This window comes from Notothenia rossii (genome assembly GCF_949606895.1).
Source record: "Notothenia rossii genome assembly, chromosome: 2".
NCBI classification, from domain to species: Eukaryota; Metazoa; Chordata; class Actinopteri; order Perciformes; family Nototheniidae; genus Notothenia; species Notothenia rossii.
Window position 1 is genome coordinate 74,252,403 of NC_136904.1, and position 18,680 is coordinate 74,271,082.

General features: G+C 40.6%; 3 protein-coding genes across 3 annotated transcripts in view; all 3 read right to left on the reverse strand.

Moving 5' to 3' along the window:
- The window catches only part of LOC307027925 (olfactory receptor 4B13-like), a gene marked incomplete at its 5' end in the record, with an annotated part of 66,331 nt that overhangs the window by 12,358 nt on the left and 35,293 nt on the right, over positions 1 to 18,680 (reverse strand). The window lies entirely within an intron of this gene.
- On the reverse strand, positions 5,891 to 6,956 carry LOC307030116 (olfactory receptor 6B2-like; the record flags this gene model as incomplete). Its single annotated transcript, XM_079666344.1, has 1 exon — positions 5,891 to 6,956. The coding sequence occupies one exon, from the start codon at positions 6,954 to 6,956 to the stop codon at positions 6,024 to 6,026; it is 933 nt and encodes a 310-aa protein (XP_079522470.1). The 3' UTR covers positions 5,891 to 6,023.
- LOC307030115 (olfactory receptor 6C1-like) lies at positions 14,135 to 15,401 on the reverse strand (the record flags this gene model as incomplete). The annotated part of the gene is made up of 1 exon (XM_079666343.1): positions 14,135 to 15,401. The coding sequence occupies exon 1, from the start codon at positions 15,065 to 15,067 to the stop codon at positions 14,135 to 14,137; it is 933 nt and encodes a 310-aa protein (XP_079522469.1). The 5' UTR covers positions 15,068 to 15,401.

Consider the following 18,680-nt stretch of genomic DNA (forward strand, 5'->3'; position numbering starts at 1 on the left):
CTCTTGGCTAAATGAAAAAACTGCTGGGTCCATACTGGTCTGTTCGTACTGTCAGGTTTGGGGAAAATAGGACCCAAGTGCAGTTAAAAAAAAAAAAAAAGGTTTGTTAACAAAAAGCGAGCTTTATTATAAAAAGCAGAAGGCATGAAAAAACAAGAAACTAATGAACAGAAACAAAACCGAGGAGCACGACAGACAGGAACAAACTTACAGACGGGAACAGGCAGGAGACATGGACAAGCATAGACGACAGGTAGCAGGGACATGAAATGATGACGAACAGACATGGAGCACAAGGGAAGACAAGACTAAATACACAGAAGGGTAATCACAGGACAAGACACCGCTGGCAGGAGGCAGAAACACAAGGGCAACAGGTGAACACAATGAGGCACAATCAGACACAGGAGGGAAACTAACGACAGGAAGGCAAACACAGGGAGTAGGATCAGACAAGACACAAGGAGGAAAACATTTCAAAATTAAGGTGGAAAATGAAAACATAAATCCAAAACCATGACAGCATTTGTGTGTGGAATTTTGAGACTCCCCTGATGCCACTAGATTCACACATACATTTTTTTAAGAGGCGAGTGTCTTCGGCCAATCAGATGTCTGCTTCATTTTAAGCCAATCACATGTGTGTGTCCCCACTTGGGTGTGCCTAATGCGTTTGCAACGTAGCGTAACATCTAGGCGGTTTGCAGAGTCCGTGGGGTGTGACAGCCCCTTTTTCACCAAACCGGTTCCAGGGCCGGTTCCGGGCTAGAGCCTGATTAAGCTCCGGTTCTTCCTGTTTCCACCGCAGCGGAGCCGGCTCTAAGCACCGAAACCTGGCTCTTAGCTGACCCCACTCGGCTGCCCAGCAAGAACCAAGAACCAAGACTTCACGCTTACGTCGGAGGGGGGCAAGATTAACCTGATCAATAACAGTTCATGGCAAGTACGGCAGTAGACGCTAGGGAGTGGCTACTTGGGCTCAAGCCCCGGAAGTTTTCGGAAAAGGGGTCAGAGTCCTCCCCTACGAGGACACTGTCCGGCCCTTCTCCTACGAGCAGCAGCTCCTCGATGCGGCGAGGCGCTGGCTTCAGCCGGGGATTCACTCCACTGAGGACGTCGTTGTGTAGGTGGCGCTGGAGCAGTTTGGCGCCGGCATGCCATCGTCAACAGCGGATTGGGTCCAGTGCCACCGGCCCGTCAGCGTCGAGGCAGCTGTCGCCCTCGCGGAGGATCACCTCTCGCTTCCCCGGCGGAGTATGATGGGAGAGTCCCGACCACCTGCCGTTCCAGCGGGCCGACCCACCCCAGCCCCTAGGAGGAGATTCCCAGCAGCATCGTCATGCAGACACACACATTATCTCTGCAAAGAGCGTTGCGCAGGAGTTAGATCACAAAGATAGTCATAATTGGGATAAATGGCTAGACCCTCTGTTGTTTGCGGTGCGGGAGGTGCCCCAGTCCTCCACGGGATTTTCTCCCTTTGAACTGCTGTTTGGCAGGAAGCCACATTTATTTTTGGACCTGTTTAAAGAAAACTGGGGGAAGGGCCCGAGCACAAGTGAAAATTAAATTCATTACGTCATGGACCTGCGAGCAAAACTCCATTCACTGGGGCAGATATCACGTGACAAATTGCTCCAGGCTCAGGAACGTCAGCAGTGCCAGTACAACAGAGGGTCAAAACTGAGACAATTTTCACAGGGAGATAAGGTGCTTGTGTTACTCCCATCCTCTAACTCTGAACTACTCGCCAAGTCGCAAGGCCCCTTCGTGGTCACACGACGAGTGGGGGACGTAGATTATGAGGTGGTGCGTTCTGATAGGGGAGGAGCAACACAGATTTACCACCTGAACCTCCTTAAAGCATGGAGAGAGGTGGCGTCTGCTTCTCTGGCCACCACAGTGATTGAGAGGGATGAGTTGGGACCGAAGGTCATTACGGCTGCCTGAACACATGAGGAACATTGTTCAGGCGGAGCTTCAGGTCATGCTAGAGATGGGAGCAATAGAAGAGTCCTCCAGTGAATGGTGTTGCCCCGTCGTTCCGTTACGTAAGTCCGACAGGTCAATCTGGTTCTGTGTGGACTACCGCAGGGTGAATGAGGTGTCCAAATTCGATGCTTACGCAATGCCCCGGGTCGACGAACTCCTGGATCGGCTAGGCACTGCTCGCTTTTACACAACACTGGATTTAACCAAATCCCCAGATTCCCCTTTCACAAGAGTCTAAGGAAAAAACGGCCTTCTCCACTCCGTATGGTTTGTACCAGTTTGTCACACTTCCTTTCGGGTTGTTCGGGGCTCCAGCCACCTTCCAGCGGCTCATGGACTGTGGGTGTTTCTCAATGTGGAGGACCTTCAGAAGCTAGGCAAAAATCCTTCCTGGCATTCGGAAAATGAAGAGTGGAACAGGCGAGCAAGTGTGCAGGTATGCGTCATATGAGAGGCCCCACCTTACATTTTCCGCCACAGATTTTGGGAAATTGGTCCGTGCGCAAAGCATTGTGGGGATTTTAAGACAGCGGAGTCTACACATGTGCAGCCTCGAAATTTCTCGCTACGAAGTACGCCAGGCTAGGTAGAATTCCAAATATGCTGGACATTGGAACAGTCCTTCGGCAGCACTCGATAACGTATATGCTTGAAATAGTGGCTCTGGAGCAGCCTTCCTCGAAATTGAGAAACACCCCAAGTCCTGCGTCCCCACTCTGCATATGCTGCTGTTTACTTGGATGATGTTATCATCCACAGTGAAACATGGGAGCAGCATATGCAGCAGGTGGGGGCAGTGCTCGAGTTTCTTAGGCAGGCGGGACTCACGGCCAACCCGAAGAAGTGTGCAGTTGGACAGAGGGAGGTACGGTATCTGAGGTACCACTTTGGCAGGTGCGGCCACAGATAGAGAAAACAGCCGCCATTTCCGCCTGTCCCGCCTGTCCGGTGCCTAAGACAAAAAAAAAGGTCAGGAGGTTAATGGGGCTGGCCGGCTACTACAGACTTCTCGCTCCCTTTTGTGTTGCAGACCGACGCCTCGAACACTGGGGTGGGGGCCGTTTTGTCCCAGCAGGTAGATGGGGCCGACCGCCCTGTACTGTACATTAGCCGTAAGCTCGCTCAGAGGGTGGTGAACTACACAGTACAGTGGAAAAGGAGTGCCTCGCCATACGGTGGGCGCCCTGCGTTACTACCTCCTGGGGCGCCCTTTCACCCTCTGGTCGGACCATGCCCCGCTCCAGTGGCTCCACCGCATGAAGGATGCCAACGCCCGGATCACTCTGTGGTATCTGGCGTTACAGCCTTTCAACTTCAAGGTGATCCACAGGCCGGGGAACCGGATGGTCGTGGCAGATTTCCCCTCTCGCTCGGAGGGGGGGGGGGGAGTTAGAGCGCCGGCTGCTGGAATGATGGGAGTGGCTCGGCAAGAGATCAGACAGCTGATCAGAATCAGGCAATTAGGCTCTCAGTAAAAAGCATGCTTGTAACCTGATTCTGGTCCAGTGGCGGACTGGCCATCGGGACGTGCGGGACGATGGGCCGGTACTGAAGTGGGCCGGTCGGACTATGTGGGCCGGTCGGATAAGTCACCAGCACCCACCCCCCCCTACCCTGTTGGCAATTTACTAGCGCAGTCAAGAGTCCCGGGATGATTTTTAGTCCCAGTCCGCCCCTAGTTCTGGTCTCTTGCAGTAGGCTGGGTCCTGGGAGGACTTTTCTGGCCGCAGAACAAACACAAGCAGGACGACACCGCACCACGTCTGTGTTCTTCTATGGCTTACTATTATTTGGGGACAATAAAAAACCCTGAACTATCCTGCTGATCACTTATTCTTCTGTTCCTTTAAACCTGACTGTGAGCGGAGGTGCTCACACCATTATACCTAATATGTCATGATTATTATGCGCTATAGTAATGGCGCCCCGTCGTTACAAGCATCATGGCTTGGTTACTTTTCAAGGGTGAGGGTGATCATTCGTTCTAATTCCCATCCATCAAGTGTTAAACACACACCCAGATGAAGGAGCTCTAGTGGTACTTAGGGTAGTGAGGGCTGACCAGTGGTCTCTGAAGCTCCTCACTTCATCGCCGTAACATTGTTATCCTTTGTCTCCTCTTTATCTGGTTGTTATGACACTTCCTAACGCACATGTAACTCAGGCCCAATTCCAAATCACACCCTACCCACTCCCACTCCGTGACAGAGTGAACTCCATGGCAGAGTGAGACTCGCAGCTAAACGAGGCTCCCTCCTTTCAGGTTGAGGGTGTAAATACAGCGGCAAGCTTTGGGACAAACTCCCATCTCTCCGGCAGAAACAGGAAATGCCGTAACTATAAGTAACAACTGTTTCAAATTAGCATCTCTTGGACAAAAAATGTAATTAATAACTAAATAAAACTCCAAACATCTTTAATTGTGTTGCTTTTTTGTAATGCTCTTTTAGTTTTAACCTGATGGGGTAGTGTGTAGGGGGTGGATTGGAATTGGGCCACACTGTGTTCAGATATTTACTGGAGCTTGTTTAACTGAGATGAACTATATGTTCTATTTAAAATTAAACAAAAAACATACAAGTGAAGATGTATTAGCATTTGAACTGTTCCTTAAATAAACAAGGTTTCTTTATTAATCATTTGTGACAAAAACTATTTATTGGTTCATTCAAATAAGTTTATTGTACCGTTCCACTATGGTAAAGATGTAAGCAAAATACCTTCAGCTTTATCTTGTGGCTTTACAAACGTTTAGTAAAATAGAACAGAAAACACACACATCTGATACCCATTTGCATGTTAGATGATAAGAGAGGAATTGTTGTGATTAATGCGATAACATTTTTTTATCAACTGACAGCCCTAATCCTTTTACAAAAGCCTGAAAGTAACAATGAATGTTTCCTCTAGAACCAAAAATGATATGGTGTCTGTTTGAGCTTCAATAGAAATGTAAAACTGAAAATAATAATTGTCTGACAAAATGTAATTTCCAAGCAAATCACAGTGATCAAGTAATAAAAATAAAGTTGTTGTTTTTTCCAATATGTTGAAGTAATATATATCCTGACAATATTACCTGCAGGTAATGGGCTATAGGACGAAGGTTAGAAGACATAGTGTGCGTGTAATGAATTTGTACGTCGTTGAAATAAGTATTTGAAAAAATGAAGCACAAAATGTAATATTAGTTGAAATAAAGGGACAAATTATTACATACAAAATAAAATAATACCATGTGATGGATAGTAAATGCAAAATGGATAAACCGTAATGTAAATAGGGATGTATTGTGCATAACTTTAAGTAATTCATATATATATATATATATATATATATATATACATGCATACATACATACATACATACATACATACATACATACATACATTCGGAATATGAGTATATATATGTAAGTATATTTATTCAGAGACCTGAGCTGGTTATGGATAACATTGTTAAACGTGAAAGCATGTTTTGCAGAAAATAACATTTTCATCCAAGACTATTTTTTTACTTAAAAAAAATACAGGTCTATGCATTAATAAAATAAATATTCAGTACTTTCTGGTTAAACGCTCAAACAACATGGCTTCAGTTCAGAGAGTAACGCTCACATATAAACATGATATACAACGTATTTTCTGGAAAGGTAAATGAATGTATGGAAAAAGTGTGCAGGCAATTGTTATATTTTGTATAAGATGTTGAAACATCATGATAAGGAGCATAGACATTAAGACGAGAGTTGTAAGAATGTGCTATTTTACAGAAGTGTTGTCCTTTAGATATCTATACAAGCTCTAAATGCATTACATGCAAAACATAAAATGTCTATTTACTGTAGCCACACGTATCCATATGTAGCAAATTATCAACATATTATCAGACTTGTATTTATTTGTTCGTATTAAATTACATTCTGCTGACATTTTAATGAAAACCTTTTCCCATTCTTATGACATATCCTAAACATTGAATCTTTTAATTTTACAATCTGTTAAATTTGAGGATCTGCTCAACTGAAGCAATTATTTTCTTTTAATATACACTAAACCTAAAATTCTGTTTCGTATCTTGGTCAGTTTAAATCCATATATTAGAGGATTAATCACAGGAGAAATCAGCAGAAATACAATAGCAATTAAGTTTTGAAGGCTCTGATGTATATCTCTGGAGCCAAATCGCATATACATCAAATCAAACACTATTGCAACAAGGAATGTGATTAAAGAGGTCAAGTGAGGAACACATGTCTGCATAAACTTTACCCTGTCTTCTTTGGACCTAACACAAGTTTTAACAAGATGCATATAAGTCCAAATTGTGAAAATCCCATGAAACACATAAATGACTATTGTAATATATGCAGCGATGTTGTTTGAAAGGGTGTCAGCATCAGAACAAGCAAGTTTGACAATTATCCAATTGACACAAAAGATTCTCTGTATTTTGAAACGACACAGCTTTAGTCTGGAGGTTAGCAGGACATTAACAGAGAAAACGCAGAAAGGTGTTAGCCAGGAGAAACATATGAGCTGAGAGAGCCTCCTCTTTGACATGACAGAGTGGTAGTGTAGTGGTCGACATATAGCCAGGTATCTGTCGTAAGCCATGACTGCTAAAATGGATAAATCACAGCAAGCAAACGAATACATGACAAAAGCCTGCAAAAGGCATCCTTCATATGAGATTTGTTGAGAAGAAGTCAGCAGATCTAAGAGGAATTTAGGGAAGAAACCTGTGGTCCCATAAAGTCCATTAATGCAAAAACTGCACAATAAGATGTACATGGGTTCATGCATGTTTTCATCTAAGATGATGATCATGACGAGAGAGATATTGAGAAACAAAATCACACAGTAATACAGTAAAGTGAATGTGAAAAGAGTTAGTCTGTAATTATTTGTCTCGTTTAACCCTGATAGAATGAACATTTTCACAACAGAAACATTATCCATCATAAGATAGTTATTTTCAAACCTGTCTCTTCAAATTCTGCTTTCCCTCTGTCATGGCAGGGATGGTGACTGAGTAAGAGGTTACTCTGTGATGTAGCTACACTCCCAACCTGTTCTGCCTCTAAGTTTCTATTGCAACGGCTAATGGGACAAGGTAAAACCATATGGGAATTTAACCTCAACGCTAGAAACAATGTTAATGTCAAATAAACATGGTAGCTGTAGAAACCTGTCTCGTATGGGAAATTGCTCAACAGATATTGTGTAAATGCAAGGGCGAATTCAGTGGGAGTTACGTCTTTAGCCCTAGAAGCTCTGAATCAAGGTGAGCTGCTGATCATTGTCCATAATAGATGGCTGAATGAGCTGGGCTGAATCTACATCATTTTGAAGAATATAATGCTTATTGGCAAGAGGGAGAGGGGAGAAGGTTAGACCAGTAGTGGTTGTTAAGTGTTGGACAGTGTGAAGCAGCCTCGGGGACATTTCTCCTTGTGTACCTAGTGTTCTAGGAAAGCAGATTCAGCATCAGCCTTATTTATTTGTATTGTTAGACATCTCAAATGATAAATCATCCTTACCCGGAGAAATGTTGTGGGCTACGATGCTCAGCTAAAGAGTCAGTAGGTTGGCAGATTGCACTAAGCAAACTAAAGGTAGCTGTGTCTGTAATTATTTGTTAGCTAGTGGCATTGCTTCTCTGAATACATTTGATGATCAGTAAGGTTAAATGTCTGTCTAATGATACAGTTGAACATGCTTTACAATCTGCATATCGCAGAAGTATTAAAGAGTAAACTGTACACCAGTAGTTGAACTCAGACACCTATCACTCGCCAAATAGCGAACTATTATCAGGATGTGAATTAACTTAATTCTACAACATGACTCTAAACCTCTGCACTCTCGATCTTGTTAACTAAATATAATAGTTTTGCATATTTACAAATGCTGATCTTAAAGCAGTTTCAGCACTTATTGATTTATTCAAGGCACGGACATCACCAGTGTTAGCTAACAACTAATTGAACATATGCTACAGTAAAGCTAGGTAGCTAGCTTAATATGACATGAATCTGACAACCTGCAGTCAAACAACGTAATTGGCTGGCAGTACCATTCACTGGTTAATTCAAAAGTAATTAAATGTTAACATTAAACCATTAACCACAAATATATAAATACCCAATAAATACCTATACACCAAGAATACCTACATACATGTATTACACAAATATAAACAGGTGCAAAGTACTGTTAAATACGGTTGCCATAAAGTGCAATTCAAAACAACATTTCAGAAAACACCACATTATTTCACAAAAACACCACTGCATTTCACTAAACACCACAGCATTTCACTAAACACCACAGCATTTCACTAAACACCACAGCATTTCACTAAACGCCGCAGCATTTCAGAAAACGCCACAGCATTTTACTAAACGCCACAGCATTTCACTAAACACCACAGCATTTCACTAAACGCCACAGCATTTCACTAAACGCCACAGCATTTCACTAAACGCCACAGCATTTCACTAAACACCGCAGCATTTCACTAAACGCCGCAGCATTTCACAAAACGCCACAGCATTTCACTAAACGCCGCAGCATTTCACTAAATGCCACAGCATTTCACTAAGCACCACAGCATTTCAGAAAACGCCACAGCCCACATTATTTGAACGTTTTCTGAAATGCTGTGAAACGCCACAGCATTTCAGAAAACGCCACAGCATTTCACTAAACGCCACAGCATTTCACTAAACGCCACAGCATTTCACTAAACGCCACAGCATTTCAATTTATACGGAAAGGGTATTCCTTAGGGCGAACTCTTCTTGTTTATGATTGGACAGAGCCAGCCAGAGAAGCACTGCTGTGATTGGTTGTTTTTGCTGCCAGTCAAGAAATTACGCTTCGTGATTGGTCAGCACCCATCAACATGTCCCTAAACATCAGCCGTTAGCACACAGAGCTCACAGCTCCTCATATCTGTTCAGAAAATGGACAAAAGTTAAACATGTACGAACCACAGACTGTCTATGTCATGGTGAATACAGTCGCAGCTTTATTTATGTCTGTATGACGTTGTTGTGAGTGTGGACGGAGCAGCTACAGGTTAGTTTAGCCTGATCGATCCAATATCCATTCAGATTGGAGTGATGCGAATATTCTGTGGTCTACCATAGTATTTACATGGAGATAAACCCCGAATATTAGCATCGCTCTTATCGCTCGAGTTTCATCGCGGCTGTCAGCCGTGTTTATTCCTGTCATTCAAACAAGACGCGCTGGAGTGGGGGCAGGGCTTATCTCCATGTAAATCCTATGGTAGATACCAACTACAATAAAATGAACATACTTTACCATGATTTAATTGTAATACACGTTTCAAAACGATGCCAAAGTAACTACATACTGATACTGGTTAGTAAACACCATGAATTAATAATCTGACAGGTCTGCAGACAAGATGGCAGGCGAAAAACCTTTTAAAATGCTTTTTTTCTGAAAGGATACTGGATCGATCAGGCTAAACTAACCTATGGCTGCTCCGTCCACACTCACAACAACTTCATACAAACATAAATAAAGCAGCAACTGTATTCGCCATGACATAGACCAGGGATACTCAAACTTTTTTGTTAAAGGTCCACTTGTGAATTTTATACAAGGTCAATGGTCCGGATCAATGCACTATCAAATATCTCGCCTGATTGTTGGCACTTGACAATCACCTTCCCTGAATTTTACTCAGGTGTAACTAAAGTCTGCTTTCAGGGTTGTTTATATTTCACATCATTAATCAGAATCTGCAAAGTAACTAAAATGAATCTAGTGGAGTAAAAATACCAGGTTAACCTCTGAATTGTAGTTGAGTAGAATTACAAAGTAAAAATTAGCTGTCATGTGGGTATATATTAATAATGCCCTTTATACACACAAGCGATTTTCACCCATTTATCAATTATATGTTTTAAGTAGAGACCAGAGTTCCCGTTAGCCGGTAATTACCGGACTACGACCGGTAAAATATGCTGAAGACCGGCAAATCTAAATCTCTCTGGTCAAAGTGTCCGTTCAAAATAATTTCCGTTTAGCGCAATACCACATCAGTTGCGCAACTTGCGCCACTTATGTGACAAACAAAAGAGTATGTGACAGACAAGAATAGTCAATTCTAATGTTGTCAATTCTAATGTCTAACACTTAATATGGAGAAAGAGATGTCCTGTATGGGTTGATTGTGCGTTGATCTGTTGGTAATGCCTCGGGGTTCCGGTGGGCATGTAAACAAATGCATAATGCTGAGCTATACTTTGTGGCCTCACCCTGTTGCATAGCGACACTTATTGTTTAGGTTTCTTTTAATAAGCAGGCAGTCATATCATTAGCTAGAACTAGCTAGATCTGATCGATATGGACATAAACGCGAGTGAAGTCTAATCTGACGGGAGAGAGAGATCAGCTGCTGCTGACGAGTCGACACGCAGCTCCGCATGATCACCTGCAGCGGTGAGCGGAACAAAAAAAACACTTCAGGTTAGAATATCACACGTAGCTATTTTAATTACCTCTCAAACTACCTAATCTAGTTATAGATATGTTTAGTTTTACTGTCGGGTCACTCATTACTGATCCGCGAGCTGCATGATACTGACGGGCTGTCAGGAGAGGGAGAGAGCGCTCCGTTTATTATTCCCATGTTATTGTAAGTTACTGTTCACTTTTGAATAATGTAGTTAATCTACTATAATTAGTTTGTTTAATATCGAATCATATCAATTTGTTTTAAAGCACAATAAATAACAAAGAAGACCTTTGACCGGCACTTTTCTCATTTAGTCCGTAAGATTTAAACTTTAACGGACATGTTGACGAGCGAAAAAATATTCTAACGGGAACTTTGGTAGAGACGTCCCATAAAATATTTTGCAAAACACAATAGCCAGCATGTGTAGTTCGGGAGGGGGGGGGCTGGTCCCGTTCGATCCCGTTCGATCCCAGTTTTGGATAGTCTGCGGTGGTTTCGTTCCATTTCAAAGAGCTGTTTGACGCTCAGCGTAACCTTGGCACACTGCGACTCCAACATCCAATCCCATAGCTTGAAGATTAATCACGGGGTCTGTAGTCCCATCGATAGCTGGGGATTATGGGTAGTGTAGTGTCTTCGGCCATCCTAAACTCCCAAAAAATGTTCGGATTTCATATTGCATTAACACCATATCCCAACGTGCATTGCGGCTAAAACATCCAATCACCGAGCTTAAACCATAGCTGAGGATCTTGGGTAATCAGTTCAGTGGTTGTGTATCGCAATGATGCTTGAAATGTCCCATATAGGCCTACGTCTATTTCTGGTTATTTTATTTTGAAATTCAGTTCCTGACGGATGCCAAAAAAGCCCGAGATTATGGAATTAAACAAATAAATAAAAACAAGGATAATTATGTGTTATTGTTGAGTAAATAACAGTGTGTTATTTAGAAAAGAATAACAAATTCAAAAAAGATTCAAAAAATACTAATTTCAGTATTCTGAGGCTCTGAGCCCCATTTATTTTCCTCATAGACGGCAACAAAAGTCAGACATTATACGATTTAAAATAAAAACAATAATCGTGGCATGATATTGAGTAAGAACATGTTTTATGAACCCTACAGCTTCCGGTCTTCCAAGACCCGACCGGACAAAAAGACGTGTTGCAGGCACGAAACATACTACCAATAGAAATACATTGCTTTTAAAATCGTTCTGTGTGACACGAAAAAAGGGAAAATCGTGTTGGTGAACACGAATCAATAGATTAAATGTTGTGACTATAACAAATGCCGTGATTCCGGGTTGGTGCGACACATGGCCACTCAGGAGACGCGAGGCGACACAACAGTCGGGTCCGTCTGTGTGAGTTCTTTGGTGTCAGCTTGGTGTGTCCCTACCTTAAGGCCATAGCTAATAAGTAGCATAGCATATAATAAATATAAAATCAGAAAGTATTTATCAAACAGGTAGCTGTGTTTAGACCCAGTTTGACGGTAAAGGATGTATCCTGGTTTAATTTAGCTGGCCTCATTGCTCCGATGTGTAATTTACGTGGATTTAATAGTACTGCATAGTTTAGCAAATAAAAGTGATCGATCTCACGGCTACCACTTTCTGTGTAGTATTTTGTTACGTAACATCCCACACAGCGACCGTCTGTTAAACGCTATCGATTCAAACAGCAGCGTTTTAGTAATATGTTGTTTCAAGCTCTCGTCTTTAGTAAAAAAACAAAACTAGTCGAAGGGAAAATGCTTCAAGGGGAAGCTGCCCCCCCCCCTTGCCCCCCCCGTAGATCCGCCCCTGAACACACACCCAGATGAAGTTGCTCTGGTGGTACTTAGGGTAGTGAGGGCTGACCAATGGTCTCTGAAGCTCCTCACTTCATGGCCGTAACTTTGTTATCCTTTGTCTCCTCTCTTTATCTGGTTGTTATGACACTTCCCAACGCACATGTAACACACTGTCTTCAGATTCATGGCAGATATTTACTGGAGCTTGTTTAACTGAGATGAAATGTATGTTCTATTTTAAATTAAACAAAAAACATACAAGTCAAGATGTATTAGCATTTGAACTGTTCCTTACATAAACAAGGTTCTTTATTAATTATTTTTGACAAAAGAAATGTCTTGGTTAATTCAAATACGTTTATTGTACCGTTCCATTATGGTAAAGATGTAAGCAAATACCTTCAGCTTTATCTTGTGGGTTTACAAACGTTTAGTAAAATATAACAGAAAACACACACATCAGATATCCATTTGCATGTTAGATTATAAGAGAGGAATTGTTGTGATTAATGCGATAACATTTTTGTATCAACTGACAGCCCTAATCCTTTTACAAAAGCCTGAAAGTAACAATGAATGTCTCCTCTAGAACTAAAAATGATATGGTGTCTGTTTGAGCTTCAATAGAAATGTAAAACTGAAAATAATAATTGGCTGACAAAATGTAATTTCCAAACAAATCACAGTGATCAAGTAATAACAATAAAGTTGTTGTTTTTTCCAATATGTTGAAGTAATATATATTCTGACAATATTACCTGCAGGTAATGGGCTATAGGACAAAGGTTAGAAGACATACTGTACAGTGTGCCTGCAATTAATTTGTACGTCGTTGAAATAATTATTTTTAAAAATGAAGCACAAAATGTAACATTCGTTGAAATATAGGGACAAATTATTACATACAAAATAAAACAATACCATGTGGTGGATAGTAAATGCAAAACTTATAAACCGTAATGTAAATAGGGATGTATTGTGCATAACTTTAAGTAATTCATATATATACATGCATACACATACAGAATATGAGTATGTATATATATATATATATATATATATAAGTATATTTATTCAGAGACTGGTTATGGATAACATTGTTAAATGTGAAAGCAAGTTTTGCAGAAAATAGCATTTCCATCCAAGAATATTTTTTTACTTAGACTTGTTTTGTGTAAAATACAGGTCTATGCAGTAATAAAATAAATATTCAGTACTTTCTGGTTAAACGCCCAAACAACATGGCTTCAGTTCAGAGAGTAACGCTCACATATAAACATGATATAAAACGTATTTTCTGGAAAAGGTAAATGAATGTATGGAAAAAGTGTGCTGGTAATTATGTGTTATATTTTGTATAGGATGTTGAAACATCATGATAAGGAGCATAGACATTAAAACGAGAGTTGTAAGAATGTGCTATTTAACAGAAGTTTTGTCCTTGAGATATCTATACGAGCTCTAAATGCATTACATGCAAAACATAAAATGTCCATATACTGTAGCCACACATGCATATGTAGCAAATTATCAACATATTATTCAGATTCAGATTCAACTTTATTGTCATTACGTAGTACACGTACTAGTGACAAAATGTAAGTTTAGGCATCTGACCAGAAGTGCAAAATAGCAGTCCAGGAGTCTACATAATGAGAATGACATGTAATTATTATAAATAGAATAATTATCAATAGGCTATAAACAGATGAATATATACAGTGTAAATGGCATTGACAGTAGACATCAACATATTATCAGGCTTGTATTTATTTTATTTTCCCATTCTTATGACTTTTTACAATCTGTTAAATTTGAGGATCTACTCAACTGAAGCAATTATTTTCTTTTAATATACACTAAACCTAAAATTCCGTTTCGTATCTTGGTCAGTTTAAATCCATATATTAGAGGATTAATCACAGGAGAAATCAGCAGAAATTCAATAGCAATGAAGTTTTGAAGGCTCTGAGGTATATCTCTGGAGCCAAATCGCATATACATCAAATCAAAAAACATTGTAAGAATGAAAATGACTAAAGAGGTCAGATGAGGAACACATGTCTGCATAAACTTTACCCTGTCTTCTTTGGACCTAACACAAGTTTTAACAAGATGCATATAAGTCCAAATTGTGAAAATCCCATGAAACACATAAATGACTATTGTAATATATGCAGCGATGTTGTTTGAAAGGGTGTCAGCATCAGAACAAGCAAGTTTGACAATCATCCAATTGACACAAAAGATTCTCTGTATTTTGAAACGACACAGCTTTAGTCTGGAGGTCAGCAGAACATTAACAGAGAAAATACAGAAAGGTGTTAGCCAGGACAAACATATGAGCTGAGAGAGCCTCCTCTTTGACATGACAGAGTGGTAGTGTAGTGGTCGACATATAGCCAGATATCTGTCGTAAGCCATGACTGCTAAAATGGATAAATCACAGCAAGCAAACGAGTACATGACAAAAGCCTGCAAAAGGCATCCTTCATATGAGATTTGTTGAGAAGAAGTCAGCAGATCTAAGAGGAATTTAGGGAAGAAACCTGTGGTCCCATAAAGTCCATTAATGCAAAAACTGCACAATAAGATGTACATGGGTTCATGCATGTTTTCATCTAAGATGATGATCATGATGAGAGAGATATTGAGAAACAAAATCACACAGTAATACAGTAAAGTGAATGTGAAAAGAGTTAGTCTGTAATTATTTGTCTCGTTTAACCCTGATAGAATGAACATTTTCACAACAGAAACATTATCCATCATAAGATAGTTATTTTCAAACCTTTCTCTTCAAATTCTGCTTTCCCTCTGTCATGGCAGGGATGGTGACTGAGTAAGAGGTTACTCTGTGATGTAGCTACACTCCCATCAAAACCTGTTCTCCCTCTAACTTTCTGTTGCAACATCTCTGGGGACTAGAAAAACACACCTGGAAATGTAACCTCAAACCTAAAAACAATGTTAATGTGGCCTCCGAAAGGCTTGATTATTAGGTAATCTGATGATCAAGTCTAGACAACCTCATTCATGGAATACATGAATATAACATATAGGCCTGTTCCATACATTTTTTAAAGCTTATGTATGTACATTCTCCTGTGTCTATTAATCAGTTACATATCTAATGTATGTTTAAATCAGGGAAATAAAGTAAACAAGCAATCAGCTGTCAGGTTTCAAACATTTCGTCATGTCATGTATGTGCTACTATACAGGACTGTCTCAGAAAATTAGAATATTGTGATAAAGTTCTTTATTTTCTGTAATGCAATTAAAAAAACAAAAATGTCATACATTCTGGATTCATTACAAATCAACTGAAATATTGCAAGCTTTTTATTATTTTAATATTGCTGATTATGGCATACAGCTTAAGAAAACTCAAAAATCCTATCTCAAAAAATTAGAATAGTTCCTCAGACCAAGTAAAAAAAAAAGATTTATAACAGCAAAACACAATCAAACATTTGAAAATGTCCATTAATGCACTCAGTACTTGGTTGGGAATCCTTTTGCACGGATTACTGCATCAATGCGGCGTGGCATGGAGGCAATCAGCCTGTGGCATTGCTGAGGTGTTATGGATGCCCAGGATGCTTCAATAGCGGCCTTTAGCTCATTAGCATTGTTGGGTCTGGTGTCTTTCAGCTTCTTCTTCACAATACCCCACATATTCTCTATGGGGTTCAGGTCAGGGGAATTTGCAGGCCAATCGAGGACAGTAATGCCATGGTCAGTACACCAGTTACTGGTGGTTTTGGCACTGTGGGCAGGTGCCAGATCATGCTGGAAAATGAATTCCTCATCTCCATAGAGCTTTTCAGCAGACGGAAGCATGTAGTGCTCTAAAATCTCTTGGTACACAGCTGCATTTACTCTGGACTTGATGAAACACAGTGGACCAACACCAGCAGCTGACATGGCTCCCCAAACCATCGCTGACTGTGGGAACTTCACACTGGATTTCAAGCAACTTGGATTTTGCTCCTCTCCAGCCTTTCTCCAGACTCTGGCGCCTTGACTTCCAAATGAAATACAAAACTTGCTTTCATCTGAAAAGAGGACTTTGGACCACTGTGCAACTGTCCAGTGCTTCTTTTCCTTAGCTCAAGTCAGACGCCTCTTCCGTTGTCTTGAGTTCAGAAGTGGCTTGACCATGGGAATACGGCTATTGTAGCCCATTTCCCGGACACGTCTGTGAACAGTGACTTTTGATACCTGGACTCCAGCTTCAGTCCACTGTCTTTGAAGCTCCCCCAAATTCTGGAAGCGACTCTTCTTCACAATGCTGTTAAGGCTGCGGTCATCTCTCTTGGTTGTGCAGCGTTTCCTGCCACATTTCCCCCTTCCATCAGACTTTTTGTGGATGTGCTTTGAAACTGCACTCTGTGAACAGCTTGCTCTTTGAGAAATTTCTTTTTGTGTCTTACCCTCCTGATGGAGGGTGTCAATGACGGTCCTCTGGACAGCAGTCAGATCAGCAGTCTTCCCCATACTTGTGATTTAGTTTACTGAACCAAGCTGAGTGTTTTTCAAGGCTCAGGAAACCCTTGCAGGTGTTTCGAGTTAATTAGACGATTCAAGTGATTCGTTGAACACCCTACTAGTATACTTTTTCATAATATTCTAATATTTAGAGATAGGATATTTGAGTTTTCTTAAGCTGTATGCCATAATCAGCAATATTAAAATAATAAAAGGCTTGCAATATTTCAGTTGATTTGTAATGAATCCAGAATGTATGACATTTTTGTTTTTTTAATTGCATTACAGAAAATAAAGAACTTTATCACAATATTCTAATTTTCTGAGACAGTCCTGTATAGTCAAAATAATTACCAATCTGATACACTAAATATCTCTCTGTTGTTAATTTACATATATGTATTATACTGTTCACCTGTGTGTCAGTTGGAATCAAAACAGATGTTAAAGGTTTGGTATCAAAACGTCTTTATTGGGCTCACAGCAGGGACATTTACAAAAGCTTAATAGACTAAAAGATGACAATTATTCTGAACAGACAGCAGAAACATGAAATACACCTTTGTATGTACTTAAGGCATCTTACTTATATTGTGGGACATTTAAAAAAAAGCATTTGACAACGTAAATAAATTGATTGGACAACATTCAAAAAATAGTCTGGCATTGTTTGCTACGATACACTCAACAAAAAGGTGTTTTACTTTCTATTTGAACTGTCACTTGTGTAACTTTCCCTGGGAGAGGCTTAGTATAAATGTATCGGTGTTGTAGTCAAGTCACCAATTCACGAGTCCAAGTCACTCTCGAGTCACCACTCTTCGAGTCCGAGTCCAAGTCCGAGTCACCAAGGGAGGGTCGTAGTCGAGTCCAAGCCCAAGTCCGAGTCCAAGTCCGAGCCAACCAAGGAGTGACCGAGTCATCATTGCCTGTGTTCAAGTCCGAGTCACCTAAGGAGTGTCCGAGTCAAGTCCGAGTCCAAGTCCGAGTCACCTAAGAAGAGTCCAAGTCAAGTCCGAGTCACAAGTCTTCACGTATTAACCTTCGTGGATATATGTGTTGAAATATAGCTGCTCCTCTACATTGCTTTTATCATGTCATGTTATGCTAATCTGTCTATTGAACTGCTGTGAAGCGAGTTTGGCTACAATTCTTCTAATAGGTGCTATACAAATATAAAGCTTATTGCTAATATTAATATTATTATTATTATTATTGTAAATTACCTTTAATATGTCTAACTATATTTAAAATGAGTTACCATTTAGAGAAGTGATTATATTTGTATGCCAATATTTTCCTATGGTAAAGCTCTCGTTTCGCACTTTTATTTTGATAGTAATAAGATCGGGACTCTTATTTTGAAGGAACTTTTACCGGTTAAATCGGTTTACTAATAAAGATTTAGCCCCAGAAAGTACATGGCTACTTAGCATGCAAAATGATTCATTCTGCATGTTAAGTAGCCATGTGCTTTCGTGTTACCGGCTGAATCTTTATTTATTGATTAGATCACGTTACTCTGATGATAGTGTTCAAGACAGCCTATATGTCTGAACTCGATCCTTAGAGTCATGTGTTACGGAGCCTTCTCTTCAATATTGTTTCCACATAACGAGCATTTTGCGCTGCTCTTTTCCAATGTGGAAGCAGAATGTGTGAAAGCATACAGCACGATGCGAGGTGTGTCTCTAGACATCTCTAGACTGGAATAGCGGGGCCCAGTCCGTGAACTCGCCTCACAGGTGCACATGCCAGGATAGAGGACATCAGACTCTAGAGAAAACTTGCTCGAGTCCAAGTCAGAGCGTCAATGTACTAGTCGAGTCCGAGTCAATGTGGGGGGAAAAATCCCCGAGTCCAAGTCAGAGTGTCAATGTACAAGTCGAGT